This window comes from Melospiza georgiana, chromosome 9 (assembly GCF_028018845.1).
Source record: "Melospiza georgiana isolate bMelGeo1 chromosome 9, bMelGeo1.pri, whole genome shotgun sequence".
In the NCBI taxonomy this organism is placed as follows: Eukaryota; Metazoa; Chordata; class Aves; order Passeriformes; family Passerellidae; genus Melospiza; species Melospiza georgiana.
Window position 1 is genome coordinate 16,493,667 of NC_080438.1, and position 24,377 is coordinate 16,518,043.

Here is a 24,377-nt window from a genome sequence, read left to right on the forward strand (position 1 = left end):
GAACGAACAAGTAATGAATTTATTATTCCTGAAGAACTCACCAGCTTTACTGAGAACACTTCTATAAAAACACTAAAAATTCTATGATGCAGTTTTACCAAAACATCCCAACTGATCTGATATCACATTTTACTGATAAATAATTAAAAGCTGATTATCCAAATAAAAAAGTAAGCACCATCTCTCCCATCTCCCATCTTTGAAAACCCACTAAGGGTTAGATCTTGACAAAAATATTACATCAGTATGTAAGTCAAAAATGTTAAGATTTCTAGATTGCTGGCCCAGCACAACAGCTTAAGCCCAGGGAGCTCTTTCTAGTAAAGATGGGAATGCTGCACTTACGGAATTTGAATAAAATGACAGCAACAGGGGAAAAAAGCAACATGAAATTAATACAAGAATCAAGTACAGCTGTTGAGGAAATCAGGCCACATTTTTACCCTGTCTAGTTCCAGTGTAAATTTCTGATCCCATGACTGATTGGAAATCGGTTTCCAGCTAGTTTGACCAACCACGGTGTTATCCAGCTTCAGTACAGCACAGACTTCATCTGTAAGTAAAGTACACAAACTCAGCTTAAAACTTTAAGAGGATTTTCCACAAACAAAAAAAAAATCTCCAGTAAGTTTCCCTTAGAAATGTAATCTCATATTTAATTGGTTCTTATGGGCATAATAGCGTGGTTGTGCTTTTGTTAATGGCTTAACAAGTAAAGAAATATTAAAGTTTAAAGCTTTGAATCAATTTAATATTTTAAATTACAGAACATATCATGCCCATGAAAATTTAAATGAAAGACAATGCATAAAAATAAGAGAAGTAAGGGTATACTGAACTGGACAAGTCATCAGTTTTCAGAAGGTTTCTACCACTCCCACTTTTACTTTTACTGGGTCTGCTTATGAAAGATGATCTGGCTTCATTTGGACTCCAACCAGGTAATGTAATTGATGTGGCTTTTGATCGACCAGGGACATTTTCCAATATATCTTGGCAGCCCATGAGCCTCACTTCCAGGGTACCTAGAAGAAGATGGACAATGATTTATGAAAGTTTTCTGCTCTTAAGTAAGCCAAGTGAATGACTAATGACTGATTGATGGCAATAGCTCACATTCTGACTCCCACAGGGCATAACAGAAAGATCAGATGAAATCAAAAGACAAATCCAGGACACACATATATATTGAAAATAAAAGCATTAAAAGTCAACTATGTGGGACTCAGCCTTCTAGAAAAGAGCAGCAGTTCACCAAGATAACACAAAATAAGTTTTTGTTGTGTTCCAGAAGTCTTTTTGTTTTCTTCACTTGGGAACCTAACTGAGTTGGGTTCGAATTGTAAACAATGTCATTTTTTAAGACTGACAAATTTCAAGTTTCTTATTAAAGCAATGAATCTTGCAGATGGAGAAATAACAATTTTTAATGAGTTTTATATAACTAGTTAATACTGGATAAAATTAACAAACTACTGAGACTACAGATTTTGTAAGAAATCACACACCACAAATCACATCTGCCTGGTGCATGCTAAAGTCAAATTTGTATCAGTATGTAATTTAAAATCATTCAATTGTTCTAACTTGACTGAATTTGGATTTATAAAAGCTGAGACAAGAAGCTACTCTTCAACAAGCTATTCTTCCAAATCTTCTGCATCTTTAACCAAATGAGGTATAAGGCTGCTGTTCAAATTGAAGAGTTTCCTCCAGCAGCACAAAAACATCTGAATACCACAGATGGTTACAAGAATGGTAGGCTTCATCCTGTACAAGATAACATCTATGAAACTGTGACAGCATTGACTGACAAAATCAACTACTAGAAGTGGTGAAATTAGCCAGTTCATAATAGTGTCAGTTAGAAATGCAGCTCTGAAATGCAGTCTTCTTTTGACAGCAAATGTACTTAACCATGACACTGAAAAAGTACTCTTTTGTAACAGAAACTTAAGTCAGACTTAACCTAAAAATGATCTGGCAACATCATAGCCCACAGAACAGACAGCAAGAAACCAGTCTAAGAAGAAATCCCAACCTGTAGGAAGCTAACAGCCGTAAGTGACAGCTAAGCATTAGGCTATGAAGACAAAGAGATGCTATTGGCTTCCGAAACAGGTTAAAAGGTAAAAGAATACTCCATTCCCAAACTCTGTTTAGAAAAAAAAAAGATATTAATAAGCAGAAAAGCTATACTCTTGTATAAGGAATGGATGCAAATCAGAAAGTCATGTTGATGCACTTAAAGATGTATGACAGTAGCATTGCTCTATTTCTCACAAAGCATTAGAGGCAAAACACAGAGACACTGTTCATTTAAATCCTGCTCAATACAAAAGCTCTTTGTGTAGGCAATATGAAAGTGAAACTATTAAGAACTTCACAAGCGTGTAGCATTGTCAATTTCCATTAAAAAAATTTCATATGTATAAGGAAATCATGTTTAAAAAGAAATTATAGTCACTATAAAGTATCTGGCTCCTCATTATGTGTTACAGGAAACAGAAAAAAAAAAAGCAAGTTGTTTTAAACCCAAGGCATGATACTTCCTGCCTTGATCATTTGAGTTTCCATCTGATGAAAAATGTTCTTATTACCACACAACTTTACAAGGACTCTCAGCAAGTTTCTCTTGCTTCACAATGCAAGAGAAATAGACTTGTTCCATCATATTATTATTATTATTATTATTATTATTATTATTATTATTATTGCTTAGCAGAAAAGTTCCTCTTTTTGTTTCAAAATATAACCCCACAGTACTTCAGAATTAAATTCCATTTCATTTCTACATGTATATCCTGAGTAACATTTTAATTCCAGGTATTTCTTTTTTCTTATAAACTTACTCTGTTAATAATAGGCTTAATAGTTACATGCCAAATGTGTTAGGAAACAAAACAAAGTCAAACCTATCTGTCCTAGGAATTCTAGACCACTGGCTAAAATACTTTAGAACAGCAGCATACCCCCAAGTAGTCAGAAGCATGTTTTTCTTTAAGAATGCTGTGAGGGGCAAATGTTCAAGACTTTTGTTAAAGTATCGTTTTCTGTTGAAACCTTACTTTCAATGAAGGACAATTCCAGGTGAACCCAAACTATGAGATTGTTCCTAATTCACATTTATATATAAATGTGGTTCTTCACAGTAGGCCAAGTCTCTTTAAAAAAGTCACTCCAATCTTATTTGCAAGGAAAAGAGTTGGCACCAACAAACTAGTCTCCCATGGTTTCATCTATGTTTGTTAGGACCTCCTTCTTTGGATTACAAATATAATGCATGGTTTGGTAGTATAAATCTCACCTTCCAGAAATCCATTGAGGTCCAGTGGGTAAAATAGGAACTGGGAGAAAAGCTGGGTGCCTATCTCCAGCTCTGTCACCTACTTGTTGTATGATCAGGGCAACTCACTGAACCCTTCTGCAACCTAGCTTCCCTATCTGTAAAATGGGTATAATGATACTTATACACCTTGATGATAAGTACACGATAATCTCAAGATTAAAGGCATTTGGTAAATGCTAGCAATATCATTCCATAAGGAGCTATTTAATGCCAGAGCAACACATTTTCAATAACATTATAAAAAGGTAAACAAATAAATCAAAGAAACTTATCTGCATTTTTTGCAGTGTATAGACAATGGGAAACTCTAAATGCCTTTGTCTAGGAAAAGAACAACAATTACATATGTCCAGTAAGAAATATAATTGGCATTAAAGGCTTGTTTTAAGTCAATAATTAAGATCAAAAAAGGAAAACCAAAAAAGCTCTTTAAATCATACCTGTTAAAGCTGCTGGTTTGGACAGTGTACTGTACTGGTTTTGAGTAGATATTACACTCTGACGAGGACTTAATGTGGGTGAAGACACTAATGAAAGCTCTTCTATAATAATACTGCTTTTGGGATGGTTTTTAGGAAGTTCATTCAATCTCTGTTCCAGTGAATACTTCAAGAGGTCCAGCTTCTGGCTTGATTCATTAAATCTTGCTTGTGCCTTTTTAAAACAAAAAGAATTTGAAATAGTTCAATTTTTTTTTCCCTTAAAGAACCTTTAAAACAAAGTATCAGAAATTGTAATGACAAATTACTTCTGAAAGTGCCTTTCTGTCGGTAACTTTCCCAGATCCAAGTAATTTCATCACATTTTTTGCACCTTCTGCTACAGCGTACTCTATCCTAAAATGATGCCGTAATTCTTCCATTCGGAGTTCAAGAGGGCTTATCACAGGTTTTGCTGCAAAGAGATATAAACAAACAACCTTCATTGAAGATAACAACCAGGTTTAATTTATTTAGTATCAACCCCTCCTCCACATAAACAGAGGGGAGAAGAAAAAGAAAAAAACAGGAGAGATGCATATTTGGTAGTCCAAAGAGAAACTTGAAGTATGTAATAAAAGTAAAAACTGATATTTTAAGCATCTACATTTGAATGAAGAAATAATTAATCAGGGCCTCTATTCAATAAACAGCTCCTACTTCCTGAAGAGCTATAATTGCTAGAAGGTGTTAAAAAAAGAAAATGTCTTCAGGGGAGTTAAGGGACAAAACTGAAATATCCCCAATATTCAACTGGCAAGGAAGTTTTGGGATTTCCACACTTCTGAACTACACCATGAGCATTTATCTTTTATACTGCTCTGTAGCCAAGTAGATCCCTGATCAGTTTCTGATAATCTCCCTGGCTCACTTGAAATCCCATGGAATCTGGCTTCTGCCAGCACAGAGAAATGTGAGAGATTCCATACACTGCCTTTGCCAAATGGCCTGGGTCAACCATTCTAATGTCCAACATCTCAGAGTGCTTACATATCCCAACCAGAACACTTCCTGAATATATTCCTTTCTGCTTAAAGCACTAAGAGTAGTAGGAACACAAAAAGGCATTTGAAAGCCCTTTCTAGCATGAATTTCTTTTCCTTTTAAACAAATTATATACATAATCCATGTGCTAAAATGGGTGTTAAAAAGTAGTGTGGAAAAACAAACACAGAAACCAAACACCTCACACACCACAAAACAAAATATGAACATACATTTTTCATTACCTAGGATATATACAGGCCCTGACTACAAGCATTGTCACACAATGTCAATATTCAGAAATGCACACAAATAAAGTTCAAGACTTAGAGATATACCCATATGCCTGTGAGTTTCTAGTACACTCATGCTATTAGAGCTCAAGAGTAATTTTTTTTTATTATTATTTGAAGATTTTCAATGAAATGAAAGTTTAAAAATACTTCTGAAATGCAGCATGAGGATTTCAAGCCAGGTCATTTAAATAACACTTTTTTTGGTTGCTTTAAAGGTAATTGTTTAGCACTCAATCTAGCCTAAATACCTATAAAACCAGGAGAAATTCTCCTCCATCTGTCCTACCACTAGAAATAATAAGGTCAGTCTATTAAAGTATGTATGACAAGCAGGCTTTGTACTGGCATCAGATTTTTTTAGCATCATAATATAAAGATTGTACGCTATAAAAAAATCACTAATTATTAAGACAGAAGAAAGCATGCATGAAATGAGAAGCTAGACCACAAAGCAAAAATGGACAGCATAATGTATAGAAAGGATGATAAAGAGAGATGGTATTTCTCTTCATTACAATGTAGGTATTTTCCTTCACATTCCTTCAGATGTTTTTGGCACCCCAAGACACACAAAATTTTGCCTAGCCTCTGAAAATTTTTGGTTCATGCATGCTGTATCAAATGTTCCCAAAAGAAATGTATGGCAAGTCTGTGTGCATATGGGTATATATCTATATGACATTCTGACATTAAGGATTCATATTTCCTTTCTACACCATCACCATTATCAAAAGCCAATTCATTGGTCTGGACTGCCTGAAGAATCTGCATCCTTATAACTTCTATTTTTGTCTTGCTGTCCTGAAGCATCTGCTGAGCTGTGGCAAGAAGTTTTCGATCCTGTTAAAACAAAGAGACAAATTGAAATCAGAAACATCTTCATGGAACACGACATACTGAAAGTTTCAAACCACACATACTTAGGAACAAGAACTAAATCTATGCATTTCATTTAGTAAAGCATTAGGCAAACTAACCACATAAAGATATTGGTGAAAATTAAGTTAGGACAGAGGCATTGGTTGATTAAAGACTGTAAGCCACTCCCAGGGAAACTGTGTTTCAAGGTCAGTGAAGGAGGCATGATCTAGAAACATTACATATGTAGATTAATATTTTGTAATCTGATTCTAAAGAAAGGAGAAGATATTAAGTGCAAAATACCTCCAAAACTATGTAGATTGTCTCCAATTTATTTTGAGTATGGTAAAAACTCTTGTAATAGGCAAATTTGCTGGACTAAACCCATATAAAAGTAATTGCACTATTTAACCTGAGTTGATTTTCAATACTGAAATTAGAAATATGATGTTGCTTAGAAAGCTCATTAAGCTTGCAGAACATTTTTCTGAACAAATGAAAGCTAAAATTTTTTTGCATTAATAAATAGGTAACAAACAAGGCCTACTTCATTAGCTATTTCATCAGCAATCTAAGTACAGTACAGCATTTTTTTATCTAAATAAACTAAGATAACCAAGCTTCATTTTCAAAAGCAGTATCACAAGAAGCTGTTTAGAAGAGAACATTCCTAAAGATGAAGTTTCATAAACTTCCATGGCTCCACGTGGCTCTGTCTCTATGTTCTGGCAATTACCAGACAGCTTAAAGGTGATCTGACTTGCAGTATGAACAACAACAAAAACAAGGTATGACAAAATTTAAGGAAATTTAAGGCAGTGTATTTGTCCTGTCCATGCAGTACCAATCAATCACAGTAATTAACACCAGTCAGGGCAGATGTGTACCACCCTTACAACCCAAAGGGTATTTTGGTTAGCTCATTTTGTAGCCACTCTATAACCTCATTAATAAGTTACTTTCCCATGGACATGGTTTATAATTGTATTTTTGATTTTATAATGAAGTTATCAACTACTTAAGAAGTTAAAGAAAGTAAATTCTTCCCTTGCCATAATCAAGAGAAAGACCTGCAGTGAAGCTCGGGTCCCAGAGCTGGAAATACTTGCACCATGAAGCATACTGTAAGAAAGATCTGTATGCTGAGAAATTGACCTTCACGGAGCTCCTCTATGACCTCTCCCCTTGACTTGCTACTCACTCAGATATTTTAATGCTGCCCTTTGTTCTGCAGGGTAGATTTACCAAAATCTACACATAAAAAGACTTTGGTTTTGTGGAAAGAAATTGTGCCCCCTCTGCATACCATAGTTTCACAACTCTCAATTTTAAGTTGTAGTATTAATCAACATTACAGGGAGATACTACAGATTTCATATTTTAAGATTCCATATTACTTATCCAATTAATGATCACACTGACTTTCCTAAATTAATACTTTCTCGCATACAGATGTGAAATTTTGGAATAATCACTGACTCTAGCAGAGTATAGGGTTTAAGGAACAGATTACAAGTTACTCTAAAATCCTGTATTAAACCTTATCCATGCATCATTCTGATGTATAAATATGCTGGAAGTGTTTCTTTGTCTGTATCTTCCCCTTTATCTTATTTTTGATCTTGCTGCTCTTGATTATCCCTCACAGTCTCTTACTGGAATGGATTTGCTTGCTCAGGAGCAGCATTAGCCCTTCAGTGTGTAGAGCAAAGGCAATCCAGCGTTACAGAGATATCCTTAGGTTTTAAAGAGACAGAAGATCACATCTTCCGAATCAAAATGTATGTGTAATGCTCAGCAGCTCTCTTAGTGTTGGAGGCTGAATACAAAGTATTTCAATGCATCTTCTGAGTACAGAAGAACTGACAGTGCCTGTAAAACTGATCTGCAGAGCTGTCATGGGATCTCAGAGAACCTACGCACATGCAAGGAAAGATGATCGTTATCTCAGAAATGTTCAAGTCCAAATAGGTTGAGCTGAATGTTACTGAAGCAAGTAAAGTACAAAGGGAAAAGCTTCCCATGAGATGATGGGTTTATTAACAGACTGCTTTTTCATTTTTAGAAAACAGATTATAACTTCCCTCCATTAAATTTAGGTCTCAAAATAATACAACAGATTTGAAATTAGATCATACAGTACACTTGCAGAAAGGTCACAAATGAGTTTAATATGTTTAAAGATGGCCTATGACTACTTTTTAAAGAACTACTGGATTACTGGGATTGGATTCAAACTAGGGATTTTCTGCCCCTTTTGCCCACCCCATCCAGATGGTTGGATTCTTTTAAGCTCTGCTTTTTAAAACATAGTCAGCATGCTCAAGGCTACAGTTCAAACTTGCCCAATAACTCACAACTGAGCAGAAAAAAAAAAAGAGAATGAATACCCACCATTTCCATCCTGTTTGCTGAAGTGGCTGGCAATGCTTTTGTGCTTTGCAGCTTGCTCTCTCCAGCCCAGTTACTATATACTCCCAATGTGGTAGGCTCATTTAAGCATTTACCAATCACAAATACAAGATTCAATCAGAGATTTTAATTACATACCTCAATCTAAAGCAAACCAGAATTTATCTTCTCTACCTAGTCTGATCAAAGCCTGCTAACAATGTCTAATATTACAGCCTGAGTGTTTAGTTAAGTTTTTCAGCCTGTTATAAGGTTACTTACCAAGGGTTTATTAGAACCCTTATTCGTGTATGTCTTTTGATCCATTTGGGTTAGCTAATTATTAGTTCTAAGTGTACCTGATGTTAAGTACATGGCCCCAGAGAATGTAGACTCCAAGGGTTTCTAGGAGCTGAGGGACTGTGGTGGATGGACAGCATTCCCAGGACCTTAGTCATAATGTGCACTCCAGCTATTTCTTCTATTTGCCCCCAGCTAGTATGTTACAGGTCACTTTCAGATAAGGCTGCCTGGGACAGGAGGAACTTGATGGCACCTCTGGTCCATCGAGTCTAAACTCATTTTCTGTGAGAAAGCAGCACTCCCTGCTATTTGTTCAAGGTATAAAGAAGTCATACAGTAGAGACATACAAAGTGATCTGCCTCTCCACCAACACCTAGCCCAAATTCAGTCAAAAACATGAAGTTCCTTTCCAACAATTTCTAGTTAAAATCAGTTCTAAGGGGTAGCAATGTAATTTCCAGATTCCTTCTCTTCTAGCCAAACACTTCCTTTTAGTAAGTTGACTGACCCAGATAGGTGCTGGCTCACCTAAGATCTTAAAACATTTTGATTCTCCTTACTACTGTCTGGACACAAAAACATCTAACCAAGCTACTACACATTATTTGTTAGATCTACTCTTGTGTTTCCCCTTAGTCTTGAAATTAATTTCCTTAATGATTTAATAAAGGTAAAGAACAGTTCATGAGTAATGAATGAAAGGTGAAGGGGAATGTAAGTAGAGGATCCTTCCCTCCCTTTTTTCTCATTTGAGAATTATGACTGCCTTTCACCTCCTTGGAAAAATTCTGGTGCTATCAAGAGAGAGTGAGTGCAAGTACTTAAAATTCAGATATAATAGTAAGTGTGGCTTTATTTTTAATTTCACTTTATTCTATCAGTTGCTACCTCTAGATTACCACACTTCCCTAAAAAGAATTTATTTCAATGGGTATTTTATGTGTATCAGTGCAGGTTATGACATCTCTATCAGAATACTACACATATTCTATTGAAGCATTTGGCACAGATCTTTTTGCTGCTAACTACAACTAGATGACAAGTTCAGAATATTCTTGGCAATACTGCCTTTGTTGCAATTATCATGCATGTTACAATGTTAAACTAATGGATCTTTTTTTTTTTCTGTGGAGCTAGGCAAAACACCAGACACCAGTCAGTCCTACCAAGCTTTGCTGCTAAGTGAATCCCACGTGGTCAAAGATTACTAGATGTACTAAATTTAGTAAGCCGGATTTATTATTTAGGTTGAACTGCATCTGCACAAACTGATAACACAATCCCTGCAGTGGGTATCAAACCACAACAAAAAATGGTAAAATAAATTGTAGCAGATTTGATGGAACTGTTTAACAAAAATATAGCCCGAACTAAAAATACTGAAGCTGCATACTGTTTATACATTTTACAGTCACATTACAGCAATGTGAAAACCCACATTCATTTAATGATCTTTAAGCATTCCAAAGCCTTACCTTTGAAGAGCCATTTGAGTACATCTGTATCATATTTTCTGCTCCCTGTTTTACCTTCAGTTCTATATCCAACTGCTTCTTTAAGGCCATCAACCTGTTGTTCGTAGAAAACCGAGGATCACTATTTGGAGTATCAGGAGTGCTAGGACAATCTGTGAATTAAAGAAAAGGTATAAGCATGCAGAAAAAAATCCAGGAAGAAAACACCCAAACCACTCCCCCAAAACCCACCTTACACTCTATTCTATGAAGTTACAGATTGAACAGAACTGGAACATCCTACTTGAGAATTAAGTGACTCTCCTGTCCAGAGCTACTTTGCAACAGGACTGCAAATGCGCCTTACCATGAAAAGCCTCCCGAGAGCCCTGTGACTCCTACACATGTCCTGATTCACATGAATCACTTCCGGCACTGGGCAAACAGGCAGGTCTGCAGCTAAGCCTATTTTTATTTCAAAGGAGATTTAATTCTTCTCAAATGTCTTGAGTCAATTTAAAAAATGCAGTTTTCCATTAAGCTCTCTTATACCCCCGATTTGAAATCAAAGTGTTTTAACAACAAACTTGGATAATAGTATTAGATACTACTGAGCACTGTCTGAATACAGCTCTTGAGTAGATCCTCATCCGTTTTAGTGTGAATACTGCAGACACTGCCATGTCAAAATTAAGAACAGATAAAAATAAGCCTTTTTCTTATTCTCAAGTTGAATGTATTCTGCTGTGCAGTCATAACAGAAATCTGGGATAACTGGATACATAGTCAGATAGGTTACTGAACAATTCACTGATCTATGGGAAGGAGAAAGCTTTTTCACTTGACAGTATTACTGTGTTTGGGTCTCCCTCTTGTTGGATTTATTTCATGGAATGCAAGTTAGTTTTATCAATTAAATTATAAAGTCAAGCTCCTTAGCTTTTCCTAACCAGTCTATTGTATAATTTCATATTTCAGCTTCTGCAACATGAACTGTTAGTAAACTGAAAGTAAGTGGCAACTGGACTATTTCCAACACATCTGTCCTTATAGCTAACTATTCTCCCGAGCAGTCCCAATGACTTCCAACCTTTTGGTAAAAGAGGACAAATTATTTCCACCATAATAATTAAAAAAAAAAAAATTTCTTCTACCCCAACAACCAAGAGAATACCTTCTCTGTGGACAAACGGTTCTGGTTTCCTTGAAGACAGTATTTACTGAATATGAACCACAGAATCTTTTTTCCAGTTGTAATAATCTTCCTTGTATTAAAACTAGGATGAGGAATGCTGGAATCCTCAATTACCAGAAAACAGAGGCAGTGCACGAGTAACTTACAAATTTTCACTTATGAGATATCAAAGGGAGATATTTTATCTGCCATTTCATACTTTCTCTGTAAAAGTTTCTGATAACTACTTCTGGAGATTTAACACATTTTGTTTCCAAGTTTGCTGGGTAATTTCCTCCTAAATGGCAATCTTTGCTGAGGCTACATACAGATTTCAAGTAAGGAGTTTTAATTTCCTCTACTGCTGATTCACTCTTCACTTCAAGCCACTTACAAGTCTCTTACTGCATCCTCACTACTTAAAGGTAGCACAGAAAATACCAGATGTTTTTAAAAAAAAATCTGCATTACTCCTCAGCTGTTTTTTCATTGATCCTCTCCTCAATGTTTTGGCTTGGTTCCTCTGTGGAAGAGCACTTGAACAGCTTTACCTAAAATCTTTTATTAATAAAATAAAGATTAACAAAATGCTTTCCTATCACTTATGTGTTCAGTTTCAACTAATCCTCATCTAATAATCTATTCAAAATGAGAACAAACATGAACTTGAAAGTCACAGTGTCAGGTCTCCTTGTAAAGTAGATTCATCATATAAATGATATTTACCAACTTTAGATATATGATGCAAGCCTCTACCACTTAAAGATCCCAGCCCTCTGATGATCCCTGTGAAGGCTGTGGGGCTCCTGAAGTCTGTTTTCACAGCTTTTAAGGATGTACACAAACAGCCTTTCTTTGCATTAAAACAACACACAAGTTGCAAGTTAAGGACTAATTAGAGATACCATGTTTCAGGCTGCCCAGGCAGCTGTCATTATCTGCCTTTGCATGTCTCTGCTGTGAAGGTGTAACCACACCACTTACCTGGGTCATCTCAAGACCTGGTCTGTACTTGTGGGTGTAACCTACCCTCTACTACTTAGTTAAAATTGTTGTACTATGTGCTTTGTTAGTAACTAATAGCAAAGGAAACTTTGGTGCAATAGGGACTAATTGCTAGGAAGAAGTAATTTTTTGCCTTTAGGCATAATGGCTGCTCACTAAACTCCCAAATTTGGAACAACATGCTTCTTAATATATTATGTTAAAAAAAAACCAAACAATAGTTTTTCAGAGATGCTTTCCAAGGACTCCTTCTACCATCCCCCAACCAATCTCCCCATTACTACTCAGTAAGCAGCTCGAGGCAGCTTCTTATAGAATTCAGATTAATTTTTAAATCAGCCAGACAAACCGGTTCTATTGCAGAAAGGATTGACAGTCTCAGCAGCAACACTACAAGCTACATCTGTATTAGCTGTTTCCTTTTCTCTTTGTTCTGGAAGGTTGTAATGACTTTGCATGGCTAGTTATCTAAGATTTATTTATCTAAAGCACTTTACAGAGGGAGTCCTATCTCCTCTGAGAGCATTTAGTTATCTTCATAGAACGAATAAGTAATAAATTCATCCACGTAATTGCAATCAATGGAATTTATGTATACTCCTAAAGTTATACAAGAGTTAAGTACTAATACCAAATTGATATTTCACTCAAAGTAGGGACTGGGGAACAGAAGAGATTTTCCAGGTTGCCCCATTTGTTGGTTAATAAGGGCAGTGCAAGACTTGCCATTTTGGATACATTCAAGTACAGTTTTGCATAGGACAACAAGGGCTTTGCTGGGGTACAGGTCGGGCTCCCAGACCCAGATATTGTTCTTGACAGTGAGTATAGAGTGAAGCAACACATGCATTTCAAGTGAACTCAACTTCAAGCAAATAGGCATCTTATTATGCTCAACAACTATGAATGTTGTTGCTTAACACCAGTGAGTTTTGTGCAACTTGTCACCACACATGCAGGCTGCTGGAAGAGCTACAGTGCTGCTTCCCTAGCATCTAAAAGACCCTGTTTTCATAAAAATATACTCACCAGACTTAAAATAAGTTAATAGGGATGACTTTTTATTTAATATTTGGATTACATGAGGACAATTGCAGTTTTCAGTCTGAAATGCTCATATGAACCGTGATCTTTGCTCTTCTGAAAACCTTTTCAGTTTGAGTTTGTACAGTGCTCACCAGCAAAAACTTCTTGCTTCTAAATTGCCTTTTACCCATCACTGCTATCTAAGTTATATTTATAAAGAGCAGTTACATAACTCTTCTGAGACTGCTGCTTATTCTTTTGGGATCTCCTCCCCAGATGCTACATATAGTATTTCTTCAGTAAGCTTCAGAAATCGAGGATCCCACATAACTTTCTGAATTTGGGTTCCCAGATGGTACTGCAGCTTGCTGCTTAAGTACTCAATTAGCAGCAAGTACCTTTGGTAAATAGTTAATTTTAATCTTATTTGAGGATATTTAATTGCAGTTAGCCTCCTCAGTGTCATACCCCACAGAAATACCTGCAATGCATTTAGGCATTGCTGAAGGGAGGAAGAAAGATGCATTGTCAGGCTTTTCTCAGGGAGTCAGAAGGTTGGATCAGCACTGGAACTAAGTCATCAGTAGGCCCAAGGCAGCAGGGGACATTCTGCACTCTAAAAACATCCAGTGCTGACCTCCTGGAAACTTCTGAAGTTGAGCTGAATTTCCACTAGGTAGCAGCTAATTTTAACTACTAAAAAAGTGGCATGAGATTCTTTCAAATTGCATAGATAATATTATCCTATTTTGGGTCCCAAAGTTATCTGAAATTCCAATGGATATGAGTTTGTAGGTGGAGTCTGCTATCTAAAAAGTCACTACCTATTATCAGTTTGGTTGCTACCTCTACCAGTTTCCAGTAATTGGTCTTATGTGGACACTTTGGTGTCCAACAGATTAACCTAGTCTTTTGTAAGGACAAAGAAATCCCCCAAACAGCTAGCTAATAATATTATTTTAAAAAACAATTTATTTTCTTTGCAATGCCTACAGCCAAGTTTGATGTAAAGTGGATAGCTTCCATGTCAGTTAGGAGGATGGAAGAAAAGGCATTAACTTGTCTTTGAGTTAGTTTTGTCCATATTTTATCCAGTTTTATCAATTCACTCTAAGGTTTTCCTATCATTACACTTCTCTATCCCCCTTAACTTCAGCTCAATGAAACAGACCAATTTGCCAATTTATAGGTTCTCTATGTATTAGCTACATGTCTAATTAAATCAGTAACTTGCTATAGGTAAGCTATTTCAGTCTTACACCTCCCTGAGTCACATTAGAGACCACAATCTGTGCTGCTGCTTTTGACACAAACACAAATCCACCAATTCAGTCTTTGCTGTTGTATAGAAGTATGTTTTCTAGACACAACATTTCTTCATCTCTGAAACAGAAGTAATCATCCCCATGGGACACATTACATCTCTCAGACTTGCAGGAATAATGGTTGCTAGGCTTGTCCTACTCTTTTTATGTTGTTGGATTCTGCTTCACTTTTAAGTGTTGACCTACAAATTTTAGAATTCCACATCCTTGCAGTGACTAATACACTGCACAACAAGGGCAGACTTGGGTACAAAGTCCCACTTCTAAAACAAACTTAGATTCATCAGCAATCCCTATAAGGTAAAGTACACCTATGTTGTGCTAAAAGTTGTTTCTGAATCACATACCCACTGTCAAATCTACCCTCACATGCTCTAATAAAGCTGTTTGGCAAACTGCACTTTCTAGTTAAAGTTTAGTACTAATTCTTCAAATAATTGTGATCTTTCAGCTCTAGGCAAACTACTACAAAAACATCTAAACTTGCTTGGAATAGAATGTTATTAAAACAGATTTTTCTACAGTAGATTTGTTAACACTATATTTAATGATTTCAACATGTATTGATTGCACTGTGCTGATTACAAAGCAGTTACACTAAAAATTAGTGGCTTGTTAAAAAGTAATACAAGTTACTGCTTGATACCATAAGCAACAGAAAGAACCACAACAGCCTGTGTAGCATTTCTCAGCTCTATATTGGGAGCACTTCACAAATATATGTTCACACCCACTTTTCAGATACAGGAACACAAGAAGATTAAATGACTGTTCTAAGTTACCAAAATATTCTTTCAACCAGTCAACAAAAAAGTAAAAAAAATCTTTACAGTTCAGTCCTGACAAGTCAAAGACATCAGTTCAGTGAATCTCAATCCTGACTTTAGAACCTGAAAAAACCTACCCAGTATATTCTGTCACACAGGGAAAAACACAGGACTTTAATACTGAAATGTATTAAAGTACATAAAGAGAAGACAGACCTTGACTCATACAGCTCTTGAACCTTCTTTACCTTATTTTCAGCATTCATGATCTGCACAGTCTAAAAATTTCCTATATATTTCCACCTCTTTTATATAACTTGTTACTAAGTGACCAGAAGAAGGTCAAACACAAGCTAAAGTGAAAAGCAGTAACACTGAATAAAGATAATCTCTTTATTCAGTTCACTTTTTGGGGAGCTCCCATATTGACCAGTAAATGGATATTAAATTGAGCAAAAGCAAGAATTGCCCAAGTGAGGTATCTGTGACCTGTCCACTGAGGTATCTGATGTCAGATGCAGTCACCTTTAGGGTTATGTATCTCTGTACTTCCTCAATACCATGCGTGTGTGTGTGTGTACACATGTATCCACATGCACACACACAGTTGGCATGTCATAACTTTTATGTTACCAACTTTATTTTGTGAAGGTCAAGCTCACCAATACCTTAAGTCAAGCCTAAGGCTTCAGTATTAAAAATCAAAATATCACCAAAATGACTTGCATCCGTTTCTCTCAAGACAGACAACATTTACTGAGAATGCTCCCCCTCCATGTACTACTGACCATGAATGAGGAAGGAGACAAGCACTTAAAATACAAGGCAAACATTACAAAAACCTCAAGCACTTCAACTTCAGAGGGTGGGTGCTTCCAAATCTTTATCTAAAAAGAGGTATTAAGAGAATTAAAGATTATTTTTTTTCCCTCTTCATGAAGATTATGCAAAATAGTCAATTTAAATGGGTCTTGCATGGGACTACCTGATGCAATACTTTACAGAGAATATAAAGATCTCAACCAAATTTTCAAGTTTTTTCTCGCATCTTTCCATGATGAAGACTGTACAATTTATCTACCACTAACACCTAGAACAGAATGGAATTTAAAAAAGTCCTAAGAAGTTTAGCACACATCAAAAGCATGTAGAAGCACATAAGATCAACCATGATCTTTTGTCCTTTGAATCCCTCCTGCATTTCCCAAGACATGCACAATGACAATATTACTCATTAACTCATTATGATAAGGCTTTTAAAAATGCTACACTGGAAGGAAGCATTCAAACAAGAGCATTTCTGTGCTCATCCACTTTTCAAGTCCTACTGCTAGATGAATTTTGCAAATTGTATCTGCACAGATTTTTAATATTTGGTCTATACACAGTTTGTATACAATTCTCTTTCTGTTCCACTCTTCCTGTTCCTTTAAAAGCCACAGTCCTGTCAACAGTGAAGCAGATTTTCATAAACTTTAGCTGACATGGAACAGAATGCTTCATGCCTACCAAAAGCCCAGTGGCTATCTGGAAGCATACATGATTGCATTCATTTCCATTTCATGCTGCAGCAACCACTTAACCTCACTGGTTCCAGCTGTGTCCCTGCTCCACCTCTTGTATCCTCACACAGATGAAATGCCAAAAAGAATCCAGCACAGGCCACCATGGCCACCTGAACACCTCTGCAGTGTGTCACTGGGCCAGACTATGAACTGCAGACATCACCAACCACTATTTCCTAAATTCTCACTGTAACCAACCTTGCATCACAAGGATGCTGCAGACCTTTATTCCACTGCCCAAGCTTCCTCAGGCTTGGCATTCACTTCACATGAATCTTCAATGGCTTGAGCACACTATTAACATTTTGCCAAGAAGAGTCTGTGCAATGTGAAATCACCATGCTGGCAGTATCTCCCAGGCCATTCCACAAAGCTCAAAGAGGACTGTTTACTTTCACAACATTCCATCTTAAAATACCAATCCTGGTATTTTTAAAAAATACATTCAAAATTAGTATTGACTCGCTGCCATGCCACAGAAAATACTAATTAAAACCATCAACTACAACCATTCTGTGAAAACAATTTCAAATTGTCTTTAAAATAGTAGCTTTGCTGTGGAAAAGGCTGGAGAATAAATAAATTGTAAGAATTGTCACTGTAAGAAATGTTTGATAAGTTAAATAACAGCACAACTGAAAAACATTTTCTAAGTTAAGTTTAAAAATCCAAAACCTAACAAAAATTTTTAAGTATGAATGTTGTAATTTTTCCTGCATTGAATAAAATGGTGCATCAATTCTGATGTCTACAGTGTAATTCAGAGAAAGTCACTGGAAGAGCTCATGAAATTTGCTTTCACACAGAGAAAAGTTACTAGGAAACATTACAGTGACTGAGAAAATATTTTAGTATGCTAAGAACTGAAAGTGAAGAACTCATAATCCATAAAAGACACTGTTCCCTGGGAAGGAATTTTAAACTCAAAGGTATTGGATACTGACTTGTGAGTCAAAACAAAGAGACATACATAAGTAACAAGCTCACCAGCTATAGATTTGCTCGTTCACAAAGCAAATTTTTCAAGTGAAATGGGGAGAGCTTATCTCAGCTATAAAGAAAAAGTGATTTCACAGTAATGCGTGGTACCTGCAACATCTTCGAGATCTGTTACAACAATGTGTGCATTTAGCTCCTGTAACTTATGGTGCAAGTCTTCTAACTTCTTATTCGATTTTTTCAAAATGTTGTCCACATATGCCAAGTTCTTTTTATCCGTTGTGACCTTCCTGAGGTTCTCTGCTCCCTCCTTGATTTTAAGTTCCTTTCTTATTTCTCGCTTGATTTGGTCCTTTATTTCATCCAGCTTCTGCTGTACCATTGTATCTGAGAAGTCCAACTTCTGGCCAGTGCTCACATTCTCAGAGGTTACAAGGCCTTTGGCATCCCCCTAGGAAGAAAAACAGTAATATAATCACCAGGCAACACTGTTTCTGACAACACACACTTACAGTGCCCAGCACTCAGGTCTAAGTTAACCCTGTAAGGCCACTCACTAACCTCAGCTTACACTCGCATTGACCTAAAGCAACAATATCACAAGATATGATGTTAACTGGAGCTACATTTTACAACAGATTTATTTTAAATTGAGTGACATCTTTACTATGCCTATTTTTAACAGCAAGAGATTTAAATACTTTTGTATTTGTCATGGCTGCTTGCCTAGCAGTTATATGCCTCAGAGCTAATGAGTCATGTTTGTGATTTTATAGATTTAATTTGTGTTTTAATAGATAAGATGGATAGAGGAAATAAGACTAACTTCTAATAATTATAATCTATGGGGAAATTTTATACATTCTTTATAATAGGTTCCTTTTAAAGATTGTTAAAAAAAAGTAGTGATACTTGCAGTTGTTTAAAGAAATACTGGCATATCTGTAAGGATCTTTCAAGGTTTTACTGGAAAGACATTTACCAGGTCTTTTTAATCCTTCAAGTAAAAATGTTTGTTTTTTTTTTTATTTTAAAATAAAAATTAATTTCTTTAAAAAGTAATAATCATTAAAAAAAGCCAAATCTTATTTTCTTGTGCAGGCAAGCTAGGCTGAAATGAAAAAAAAAAAGTTGCACTAATGAAACAGGAGTTGTTGTAGTGAGGGAGCAGGGGATAAAAAGCCTTCAGAGTCCCAGTACACAGGGGGTCATAATTGTGCCTACTATACATTCACATATCATTGAGAAGTAGGAGCACAAGGGCACATTATAGAACCTACAGCTCTGAAGTTCATATACAATTAATTACATGTGTAACAAGATTTGTGTGCCTTATGCACAGGCCCCAGACAATGAGCAGACATTAGGTTCTACCCAAAAAATTCCAGCTAGAGGTAAATGAGTGAAGATAAAGAAAGATTCTCCTGAACTTGAATTTGAACCCATCCTAACTCAGAATTATTTAATAAATGTCTGGCCTGATTTTCATGTAACTACCCAAAAGACCAAAATTCCACCAAAATTTCTTAAACACTATGATGAAGTTGCCTTGACTTCTGAAAAATGGGGTGAACAAAAGGCATTTTATAGCATAATTAAAATGTAGAAAGTTTTTGTCATAAAATCAGTTAGCATCACAGTAAACAGAAGAAGACTTTTGGGAGGGAGTTCATGGAGCACAGCACCAGGCTAATAAACTGAAGAATGTCCAGAACACAAAACTACTACAGACACTCTACAGTAACTTGGTTTTCAAAACAATTTGTATCACGAAGGTTGTGCCTGGACCCTACATGTCAACAGATAATGCTGGTCAAACTATTTCAATCCATGCATATTCCAGCAATACTGCCTTCCATAAGCAAGATCCAATCTACTAGTCCTCAACTATAATTTCCCATGTTTCTCAAGTCTCTCATTAAATTTGTCTACCCACAGATTCCACTTTTAGTACAAAACGTTAACAACTCAAAGATTCTTAAATATTCAAAGTAGTCAGAACCACCATCTTGCCACAGAATTTGACTATCAGTAAAACAGAGAACAAGAAAGCAATTTAGAAATGGCAAAGTGAGTTAGAAATGAAAGGGAAAAAAACATGCAAATTTACTTTAAGTACACTTGTGAGTGCTCTTCTATCAGTGCAGATTAAAATAAATAATTATGCATATGTGGAGAGGCTATTAATAGCTGTACTGGGAAGTACATGGCATTGTTTCCATATATAGGCACATAAAATAGAATTGATTTAAAAAAATAAAATAGAATAATCAATAGCAATGAGCAACTGGTCCAAAGGTTCTTGAAATGAAGGAAGCCATCCACCATGAGTTGAGTGTTTAGTTTTGAGAAAACTGAAACTGAAAATAAATTGATATAACAACTGTATGGCAAACTATTTAAGTAGTAAGTATATCCAAATCAGATTAAGATCTTTGATTTCCCTGTCTTTCTAACACATAAAAATTAAGGACATCAAAAAAAGACAAGATTAGTATGCTACTAGTCAGCCTTTAAGGATAGAGATATTAAAAACAATTGTGAATAAAAAGTATTTATTTTTCCACCACAATTTTTCATGCCTGTTGTGCAAGCTTTCTAGAAATAAACTTATGTATCACATGCTTGCTTTAAGCAGGATATTATACTTTTTAAAGTTCATAGGAGAAAGACAAATGAAAAATGTAAAAAACTCCAAATCAAATAACCACCAAAACCCAAAAGAAAACCTTTTTTTCAATGCTGTAATAGCACCTGAAGTTTGCTAAAATTATGCCAAGAATGTACACTTACACAGAACAATGTAATTAAGATCTAAATAATTCAGAAATATTATTCACTCGGGTTTACTAAAGAGACTTCAGTTAATTGTTCATCCATTGAACAATAATGTATTTTGTTACAGGGGAGGTTTTTATCCCTCTACAAGCCCTATATCCCATCTGTTAAAATGTTGTTACGTTCTCCCATAAAAAGGTTTTTGGAGCCCCTGTTCCAGACAGAGTCCCTAGTAAGCCTTCAATGCAATTAAGTCTCCATGATCATTAGTAATTTGCCTTCGGAATTTGCAGTAATTGAGTTGAAGTTCTCCTCAGCCTGAGTAGTCTCAGCAGCATTTTTGTCTCTGGATTTAAGGGTTTCAGGACAGACTTGTCTTCTTCAATCTGCTTTTGAGACAGTAGAGTTCAATAGTGGGGATGCTAACACTGGAAGCTGGTCACACTGCCTGTACACTTAAACATTCTTTTGTAAATCCCCCCAAAAGCCACAGATGATACTCCTTCTCTCTCTCCTGTCATCCAGAGTTAATTACACTTTTGAGCAAGAAGTATTCTCACCTAGTTATCCAGATGTGTCACCTGGCACAAAGGTCACAGTGAAATAAATTCTTCCAAGGAGGCACCTGTGCACTCAGTGACCCCTGAAGGTCACTGTGAAGGCAGAGCAACACTGTGTTCTGCAAGTGAAGCTGCTCTGGCCCTGCACTCTTTGTTGCTGAGATGCAACAAAGCTTTGAGACAGAGCCTCATGCTGCAAAGATGAGCAGCCTCAAAAGTGTTCCAGTTTAAGATGAAGATAATGTCCACAATGGCACAGGACAGAACGTCTGATAGTTAAATCAGTCTAATAGTAAATGTCTAATAATAAGTCAGTAGTAGAAATGAGATGGATTTTTTTCTTTAAGAAAAGCACCTCCCAAATGCCAAACTCAAAACTATACTTTTTTAATTGAAGTTACTTAAAATACAGCATATTCCAGTTTTGTTAGATGAGAACCTACTACCAAGTCTCTGCTTAGAGTTGAATATTCTTTCAAAAAATGATTTTTCTCATTTGGATAAACTCCTTCCCAGGATAAACCTCACATCCTTTAGGTTATAGGTGCTCTGCCCACTCAACCGGAAAATTAAGTGTAAAAAGAAACAACAATTAGGGACAAGGCTCAAGTTCTTTCCTTTGCAGTGCTCAAACAGGCAGCGTGCAAAAACAAGAAACCATTCACATTCTGTATACCAAGAAGCTATCAATGAATTTTTGTACAGCTCTTTCCTTTACTCTCCCTCTTAACATAAAATATCTTAAGAGTGGAAATGCTCGAAAACAGATAATGACTAAACCACTCTTGCTGGCAAAAGAGAGAACAGGCCTCATTGCTTTACAATCCAAGGTAACAGAACGGGCAGCCAGTTACTGATTCTCAGTTTCTTTTTAAATTCTGTAGTGTTTTGAGTGCTGGTTAAAAGAGAGGGGCCAGTCTTTGCTGGGTGCTGCCAGTACTGGACAGCCCAGCACAGCATCCTTTCCCTTGTGCCACACAAACCGCTGGGGACCTGGCTCTGGGCCTGAGCAGCAGCACCCACCCACCGTGGGAGGCACAGACAGCACTGAGAGGCAGCACTGCACACCTCTCTGCTAAATACATGCTTCTGAGCCCTGCAAATTACTGAAACATTTCAGTGTGTAATGAAACTCAAATATGCTAACCACAATTAACTATCAACAACCGCACATAAGATACTACTGCTTGATTTAAAAAAAAAAAAAAAAAAAAAAAAAAAAGAAGTTAAAAAGAGCACATTTATGCAGACTTCCCATGGCACAGGGCTCAACCTCACTTTGATTGATTGCTGGCTCAAAGACTATCTATTTACATAGATTAATTCAAGATGCCAGCCTTCAACTTCTGTACTTCTGGGAACTGTTTTTAAGTATAGTCGCTGAAAATAATAAGTAGTGGTCTGAGCATGTCTTTTAATAATACAGTTGATTCTGGCTGGTGTGGTGAAAGAGAGTAGTAATACTGTTTATGAAAACCATGTGGGGCTGGCACTTTTGCTTCAGATCAATTCTGAACCAAACAACTGGTGAAGCAGGTGCTTTGATATACTGCATTTACCACCAAAATCCTATTTAAGAATAAAACATCCAAACTGCACAGCAGTGGCAATGGTACTACTAAAGAGAGTACCATGAAGCTGAACATAGCAGGGAATCTGTTTAAGTTGTGTAAACCAAATGGCTTTGAATTCTAAATGAGATTCTCAAACTGCTCCCTCTTAGAAGATAACACTAAAACTCTGGGCATTAGTAACTCCTGAAGACTTGTTCCTAAGATCACAGTACAACTTGACTGTGCTATACCATATATTCATTACAGAGAATATCCATTAGAGCAAGAATTTCAATGGCTCATTTCTGTTAGAAGTTGTTATAGAAAGGTAAGTGGAGCCTTAAACTAAACCACACTTAACAGCTGATGACTGCTCATGCACAATATTATTTACCTTTTACATTGATGTGCTACAAGCACACACTAAACCTGCATTTAGAAAAAATCACAAACCAGACCTTATCAAAACTCCCAGTAAAACTGCTTACATTTTTTCCTAAAAGTATTAGCATTTCTTTTTATATGCTCTTGAATTTTAGCAATCATTTCAATAGACAATGAGACAATTAAAAACCTGTTTGACAAATATAGTAAAAAATGCTATATAAAAATAGGATTTTCATCTTATGTATGATTAAAAAAGTTATCATTACCCAGAAAGACAAAATGCTTATTAACATGTAATTTAATTTTGAAGAGCAAGAAGTACAGTTTTGGAACTACTAGGTATCTTAGTATAATAATTTTCTGAATAATTTTTTAGGAAAAAAAAAAAAAAGGAAAAAAACCCTGCTTTTCTGAGCTAACTGCCAAGGTTCCCAAAGTTCTCTACACTAATTCCAAAGACTAGAGTAGTCTTTTATTTTACAAACAATGTTAATCAATTGCAAACTTCCCTTCCCCCCAAAGTCATTCATAAAACCAGATGTGATGGCTTGTCTGCATTACTGGAACTACATGGGCTATTTCCTCCTACTCAGAAGCAAATGTGATTGTGGTCAAGATCTCAGCACTCACCCAATGTCAAGAACTGAAAAACCCCCAACTTGGAGGCTTAATAGATTTTGGCATTAGTTTGCTGTGCTAACACGTCACAAATCAGGATTTAAATTTAATCTAAGTCACAGCTTTCTGCTTTGTAACAAGAGGCTGTTTAAGGCAGAAATATCCACAGTCCACTATATTATACATGGATGAATTCAAGTAGGACACTGATTAAATGGGGTTCAATTCCTGTGCACAAACAGCGAGTGCCCAACTGCATCTGTAAGAGATGAATTGATTTTAAAAAAAGGAAAAATGTGTTCCTTAAATAGGGAGGTCCTCAATCAGCTGGTCACCTCTGCTATGCTCTCCCAGTTTGAACTGCTGTCCTGATGAATACTTTAAAGGGAACATTTGCTTTCACTCACACAATAGGTGCTGGGCTGCAGCAGTTGGTCCTACAGCTCCTGAATGAAAACCTGTGTGACCTGACTCAGCCAAAACACCTCATCTAGACAGGTAATAAAATTCCCTGGGGAGTCCTTGCTATCATCCACCATTCCAGCCATCAAAAATTCCTGAT

At 36.3% G+C, this 24,377-nt stretch overlaps 1 protein-coding gene across 2 annotated transcripts in view; it reads right to left on the bottom strand.

Moving 5' to 3' along the window:
• The window catches only part of PKN2 (protein kinase N2), a 54,604-nt gene that overhangs the window by 12,381 nt on the left and 17,846 nt on the right, over nucleotides 1-24,377 (bottom strand). For both annotated transcript variants that reach the window (XM_058030009.1, XM_058030008.1), the window contains exons 2-8: nucleotides 18,070-18,370; nucleotides 10,140-10,291; nucleotides 5,831-5,948; nucleotides 4,098-4,243; nucleotides 3,790-4,003; nucleotides 840-1,025; nucleotides 444-553 (exon numbers count right to left, since the gene is read on the bottom strand). In XM_058030009.1, coding sequence (XP_057885992.1) covers nucleotides 444-553; nucleotides 840-1,025; nucleotides 3,790-4,003; nucleotides 4,098-4,243; nucleotides 5,831-5,948; nucleotides 10,140-10,291; nucleotides 18,070-18,370 — 1,227 coding nt within the window. The remainder of the gene's footprint in view (nucleotides 1-443; nucleotides 554-839; nucleotides 1,026-3,789; nucleotides 4,004-4,097; nucleotides 4,244-5,830; nucleotides 5,949-10,139; nucleotides 10,292-18,069; nucleotides 18,371-24,377) is intronic.